The sequence below is a fragment of the Pantherophis guttatus genome, chromosome 4 (genome assembly GCF_059756535.1).
Source record: "Pantherophis guttatus breed Tessera chromosome 4, ASM5975653v1, whole genome shotgun sequence".
NCBI classification, from domain to species: Eukaryota; Metazoa; Chordata; class Lepidosauria; order Squamata; family Colubridae; genus Pantherophis; species Pantherophis guttatus.
This window is the reverse complement of record NC_142066.1, coordinates 57,511,850-57,519,247: the sequence shown is the minus strand read 5'-3', so window position 1 is coordinate 57,519,247 and position 7,398 is coordinate 57,511,850. Positions and strand designations below refer to the sequence as shown.

The window sequence follows — 7,398 nt, the reverse complement described above, 5'->3', positions numbered from 1 at the left end:
AAGATGCATAGAAGGGAGAATGCTTGTGGGAAAACGAAACTAACTGATTTATGTGTCTAGAAGGGGGAATGCTTGGGAGAAAATGAAACTATTGATGTATCTGGCTAGAAGAGGGAATGCTTGGCAGAAAGTGAAACTAACTGCTGCATCTCCCCAAGACGCTGTTTCAACATCATCTGGCTAGGAGAATGCAACTGCATATCAACCTACTCCTGAAGTGACTATTCTGAAAACATCTTGCTAAAACCGGATTGGTCATGGGAGGATGAGTGAAAGGAAGACATTAAGGGAGGGAAAAATTGAAGTTAGGGATTTTGGCACACGATTCTCAGTTCTGGCTTTACAATATTGCAATTCACTTGATTTCTAATAAAACTATGCCTTTCTCAACAAATGGAGCCAAGGATTGTTTCTACTTAGAGGCTTATGTGTTTCGCAGTCTGACATTAAGTGTGTATTTATATGATGACTTACCAAAACAGAATCTCAGTGGTTATCATAAGGAAATTTTCCTAGTGTACAAAGCTATCATTACTTTGTGTAGTTAAAAGACCCAGGGATCTATTGAATAGAAGGAAGTGAACATCCAATAAACTTTTCTGCTGTCCTCACCACTTTCTGCAGAACCTTCATATCCAAAACAGTAATGCTTCCAAACCACGCACTATTACAATGAAAGGATGGTTTCAATTGTCCCTCTATAGAAAGTGGTAAGGATATGGTAAGGAAGATGTGCTCTTCTCATATAACACAAAAAATGCAGGTGCTTCTATGCTTGCTTCACCAGTGTCTCACTGTTGAGAGACCAAGTAACCTCCTTATCAGCTGCACACTCAGAAACTTAATACTATTAACGCTCTCCATAGTTGAATCTTTTGTACACAGAGGTTGAGCCTGCCTTTTCTGAAATGAACAATTATCTCTTTTGCTTTTCCTACATCTAAAACCAGGCTGTTTTTATTTCACCAGTCGACCAAACCTTTTACCTCATCCTGGTAAGCATCCTCATTATCTTCTCTAATAAAACCAATACTGTTGTATCATCTGCATACTTCATAATATGGCTTGAAGCAAACCTTGCACAACAGTCATAGTCAACAAGGTGAACAACAGCAGACTTAGAACACAGCCAAGATACATCTAAAGATGCAGCTTTATTTTCTTTATTTACATCTTTATTATTTTCATGATGGTACATATATCTGTAACAGAGATTTTGCGACCACTACAATATTCCATTTGGATGTACTACAGGCTACTTATTTATAGGGCATGACATTATGGCTAATTTAATTGTTGATTTCTAACATCCACCCATTAAGTTTGATTACATTCACATAAATCCTAGAGAATATGTAGAACTGGGATCAATATTCTGCTACCAACAGAAGGCAGCAATGGCTGCCATTAAGGCAGACTTTGAATAATGGGACAAGTAAAAAGGAATCCTGTTTGATTAAGGGACAGGCGGGAGAATAAAGTTAAGGAATAATCTTTCTCCTGTTTTATTTTTCTTAAGCTGATACAAATTGCTGACAAACTCTTCTTGTGTAAATGCTTTAAAAATAAATAAAACATTCACAATACTGCACTATTATACAGATATATATATATACGCTATTCTCAGCAGAATTTATTGGGAAATTTTTGATGGCATACCTAGCTATCAGATTTCCTCCCTGTTCAACTTTTGGGTAACAAATCATCTCCTGGGAAATGTATCTTTTCCTCTGGATCACCCTTTCCTCTCTGTGCATGAAAATTTTGCTCCTCCTGACTAGTTAACGGAGGAGAGAAGGGGAAGATGCAAACTGCAATTTGGACTGTGAATCAGAATGTAATGCGTGACTCATTCTAAAGCAGAGCTCTTTAAAGAAGAAAAAAGTGGATTAGCAAATAAAAAATGCAGCATACATTCCAAGATTATCTGTAGATTTAAGAATTAGAAAAATTATGAAGTTGACAATAAATCCTGAGAACAGATTAGCACATCACCTTTGATTATTTCTTTTTGTTGAAAAGAAACAAACTATATTGGTAGTGTCTAATTAAGACTTAATTGGACTTTCAGCCACTTCTAACAAAGATCTTTTTTAAGCCTGCTCAAATTATTTAAATAAAAAATTGAATCATTAAGACACTGCAGTTTTGTGTTCCTAAACTGTGCTGTTATCTCAACTATTAGTCCATGCCATTCATTTTGCACCCACACATGCTGGAAAGAATCCTAAGGCCAACGTTTATGTCTACTAATATTATTATTTTTAAAGAAGTCAGAGACCCTCACCTAGTTGTTAATGTCTGAAGACAAGTACAGATCCTAACTTTCATTGCTAGCATCTTCAAGAAAGACATACAAAGAAGAGAGGAAATTGCTAAAGATGAGTATTTTCCAACCATTTCAAACTGGATTTAAGAAGCACTAATCACTAAGGTCAGGCTTTGCATATTTTACTTTCCACGATCATATCCAGTTTCTACATGTGAGCCAAATTTGGCAATGGGCATTAATTTCAGCCAACTAGAAACTTCAGTTTTGACTGAAAAAGCAAGCATATTTCTAGTTCTTATGGCTGAAAAAGAAGTAAAAGAATACAAGTAAATGAATTCTCAGAAGCCATATACTGTACATACCTACATATATATATATACAAACATACCATACATATATTGTTCAGGGATTCAGTTGAAGGCTTTCATGCCCAATGACATTTCCCCAGCATTAACAGAATAAATTAGTAAAATATTCAGCTTTCTGAAAAATTGCATAATTGATCAGAGAAATAATTAAATAACAGTTATTCTTGGCACATTTTTTAGCACATGAAGCTAAAGAGATTCTGGTGAAATTCTACATAAATGATCTGTTTTCATTCAAAGCTTGAACCTGATTATAGTGAATTAAAGACTTCCTTCTTTTCCCCTTTTCTTCTAGCTCTGCTTAATCATTCTACTAATAAAGAGTCGATTCTCAACTAATTCGATATGAATCGGTACTTAGAATAATCAAACTGATTCTGGAGCATTCTATGGAACATATGAACTAACATGAAACTAGGATGTCTTTTCACCAGAAGAGGAGATAATTCACATTTACATTATGAGAAAAGAAGGGGGAAAAACACTTTGCAATTTGTGGTGAATTTTAAAAACAAGCAAACAAGCCAGAAATCAGACAGGGTTCTGCTTTCAATGTTGAAGTGTGGTGTGAAGTACCTGAAATCTGGCAAAGGAACCTTGTTTGTGTACTAAAAAAGAAGATGCCAAAAGAATTTTGTGAAAAAGGTCATTTGGAACCATACACCAACATTTGTTGTCTATATGTGTGTTCATTATACAGATGACTCTTTTACACCACGTTTGGCATTCTCACTTTTTTTAGTTTTTCCAGAGTCATCTCCCTTCTTGCCATTATCGTCCTGCTCTTTCATTTCACCAGAATCCTTCTTAATCTCAGAGCTGCTTATTGGCTCAAGTACAAGAGATGGAGCTGTTTCTGGGGACGTTTCCACTTCTACTTGTGAGACATACAATGCATTCATTTTGTCTGCAATCATTCCTTCTTTCTCTGGGGCATTTTCTTTCGATGTGTCCATATCTTGACTCTGCCTGTACAGATATGAGGCCTGTTTCACTGATCGTTTTAACAGATATCGGCGGAATGCTCTTTGGATTTTGATGGCACAAACTTCCTCCTGTTTTCGTTTTAGTGTTGTGGTAATGGGCTCGTAAGATACTTTGGAGGGATTTGCAGCCATGAATTTCTCCTCCATTGATTCCTTCAGGGCATCCATTTCTCCAGAGTCTCCCAAAACTTCTTTTGTCAGGGCAAAGAGAATGTCCAAGCAATGTATTTTATCTCCAGGAACCATTGGCAAGTCCATAGTGATCAGTTTGATTTTATTGGGTTTAGCAATTCGTAGTGGCTCTTGCAGGGTATCCACAAAATCAGAAAGCATGCTGTACGCAATAAATTGTGTGGCATCAGGGTCAAACTTCTCCCATGTTTCATAGAACATTTCAAAGTCATCTTCACAGAGGGGCTCACTGCTTTCCTCTGTGGCTACATTAAAATTCTCCAAAATGATGGCAATGTACATGTTAACCACAATCAAGAAAGAGATAATGATATAACTGCAAAAAAAGCAGATGCCCATGGAAGGATTGCCACAATCACCTTTCACATGACTGCCAGGGTTCTCCAGATGAGGATCACAATCTGGGGGACTACTGTTCAATATGGGGTTCAATAAGCCATCCCAACCAGCTGATGTGGTGATCTCAAAAAGACAGATGATGCTGTTACCAAACGTCTCAAAGTTGAAAATGTCATCAATGCCAGATTCCTTCTTTACATAAGCAAAGTTTGACATTCCAAAAATGGAATAAATGAACATAACCAGAAATAGGAGGAGGCCAATGTTGAATAATGCTGGCAGAGACATCATCAAGGCAAAGAGCAGAGTTCGGATGCCTTTTGCTCCCCTGATCAACCGAAGAACACGCCCAATTCTAGCCAATCGGATGACCCTGAAGAGAGTGGGTGATACAAAGTATTTTTCGATAATATCCGAGAGGACAAGTCCTAAAAGACATGAAACATTTTTCTCAGAATATAACAAAATACCACAGCATTTTTCAAAAATCATTATTAATAATTCATTGTAATCACATAAACATTGTACATAGAAAATTCCCCCTAATATCAAATTCAACTATTGAGGGACTATCAATCTGAAACAAAAACAGGTCACTTAAAAGTAAGAGTGGCTTCTAAATATTTGTGAAATACTTTAGATGCAGAAAGGATACAAAAAGGTGCAGAAAATGTGAAAGAAAATGACATAAAATCATATTAAATTATTATATAGCAAACACATATTAAAACAGATTGAAGAGTATTTAGACAATACAACTTAGAAAACAGATTCAACAACAAAAGGAAACTTTTAATTAACCGATTACTAAGGAAGAAACAAAAACATAATTCAAAAATAAAAATGAAAACTCTTCAGGACCAAACAGATTTTTGGAAGTGCACTACAAGATCTTCCAGAAAATTCTGGTTAAATCATTAATTCAGAAAATGAATGAAATTTGACAATGTCAAGCAATGCCTTGTTCCTGGAAGAAAGCTTTAATTTTTTTGATTTATAAAGAGGGAAGTTATCTTTAGTTATATAGTGTTTTATGTCTTGAGTTATATTTAATTACACAATTATATACTTTTTATAACAATAATTGCAAAGAAAGAAAATGGCCTTCAACTGAAGTAATATACCCAAATCAGGCTGGATTTGTTTTGAAGAGATATTAAAGAGATAATATCAGATATATTTTGAATGCTATTGATAATTAATCCAGAAAGATAAGAAAATGGCCATGATATTTTTAGATGTAAAGAAACCTTTGATAATTTGGAACAAAAATTTATGTTCATGAGTATGAAAAAAGGTGAATTGTGACAAGAACTTTCTTACATAGATATAGAATATTTATAAAGAAGAAACAAGCAAGATAATAAATATATTAAAGGTGGTTCCTCCTTCCTAACTACCACTCACTCAGTGACTGTTCAAATTTACAACTGTGTTGAAAAAGTGGCACTTATGATGGGTCTTTGTACTTCAATAGTTGAATCCCATTGTGCCAATAGTTGCATCATGCAGTCACGATCCGGGTTATTGGTAGCTGGCTTGCAATCATGATATTGAAGCACCCACAGTCACATGATCATGTAATTGCAACCTTCACTGCTGGCTTCCTACAAGAAAAGTTCTGGGGAACTTCCCAGCAGGGAGTCCCAAATGGTGACCATGTGATGTCACGCTTAATGACCTTATGGGATTTGCTTAATAATGTTAACTGGAACTGAAGGGGTGCAATCACTTGTCATTGTGGTTTCTGTGCACATTGCTTGGCAAGGAAAATTTTGGTCCCAATTACTGTTGCTAAGTGAGGACTACCCATGTTATCAAAAAAATCTGACAATATATGATAAGAAAATAAATTTTCAGGAACCAAATTATCAAAACAAAAACATAAATTAGAAGTATGTGGAATTGATCTTCCATTATAGTTATATTAGATGGGTGAGTGTGACTGAGTCAGCACAGAACAAGTCGCACAAAGTAACTGGATTTGGGGATAACTCCTCACCAGTTCCTCAACTCCCAGAACTGCTGGCAGCCAAGCGTGCGCACACAAACACACACAAAAACTCCATTCTGCATTTGGGGACTTTTATCTGAATCCATGCTGGGAAATTATGCATCCCATTTGAAGTTTGGGGACTTTTGTTGTCCTTCCCCATCTTGATTAGCAAGCTGGGGGCTCCCCTTTGGAACACAAATTTTCAATTCTGCAAATGCAGACACTTAGGGACTTCATTGTTCATTTTTCTCTTTAGTGTTCCTTTTGCAGTACCTCCCTTTGCAAACTTCCTCCAGACTTTAAGTATCCTGTAATGGCTCTCAGCTATTCCCTGCTGGTCCATGATCTGCATCTTACTGCCAACTTGTGATGCCAGAATGAGCAAGTACCCAAGCTTGGAATGATATGTGTGTGTCTGTCTGTCTGTCTGTCTGTCTGACTGTCTGTCTGACTGTCTGTGTGTGCACTTGTGCATGTGAGCACCCACCATGCCAAAGGACAGATTCTTCTCCTCAAGCCCGGGCACGACTGGCAGCTTCCAAGCACAGATGCATACAAAAGTCCCCAAACTGAGAATGTGATTTATATGTGTGCGTGCGCCCGCATGCACATGCTTGGTTGTCAGCAGTTTGAGGAAGCGAAGAGCTGATGGGATACTGAGTTGTCCCCACATCTTCTTGTGACTTGTTCTATGCCAACCCAGCCTTGTCCACCCATCTGCATCTACTTGGCCATGCCCACTTGTCCCTGCCACTTGTCTGCGCCAAATTGGCAGTGCTGAGTCAGCAGCACCGAGCCAGCCATGCCCAGTCTTCTGCACCTACCTGGCCATACCCACCCATCTATGTCAATCTAACTGCTGTGATCATCCCATTCCTCCTTCTCCATGCCTATGACCTGTCAGTTGGGCTATTTCTGAAATCAGATCTAGCCTTCTTCTGGAATACCAATAAATCTGTGTTAAAAAAAAATATCCTGGCTAAAGATTAAGCCTGTTAAAGATGGTCATGGAATGAAGCAGGAGGCAATGCTAAGGAGGTCAACCAGTGCTGCCAGAGAATGGTGGTGCTGATAGCAGAAGTCCAAGGAGTCCAGTTCCAGTTTTTTGGCATCACTGCTCTCAAAGCCAGAATGGAATAGGCAAAATAGTGCAACTCCCCCTCAATGAAATAAACAGTAAAAAGTATGAAAGTTCTTGGATGGAAATCCTATAAAGATGGCAGAATTATCAATATAGAGTGGGCA

At 37.5% G+C, this 7,398-nt stretch overlaps 1 protein-coding gene across 2 annotated transcripts in view; it reads right to left on the bottom strand.

Annotated features, from left to right (window-relative positions):
- Positions 1-1,135: 1,135 nt before the first annotated feature.
- Positions 1,136-7,398, bottom strand: part of LOC117664772 (sodium channel protein type 4 subunit alpha-like) — a 131,505-nt gene continuing 125,242 nt past the window's right edge. For both annotated transcript variants that reach the window (XM_034416072.1, XM_087892221.1), the window contains one exon: positions 1,136-4,585. In XM_034416072.1, coding sequence (XP_034271963.1) covers positions 3,333-4,585 — 1,253 coding nt within the window. In that variant the 3' untranslated portion in view covers positions 1,136-3,332. The remainder of the gene's footprint in view (positions 4,586-7,398) is intronic.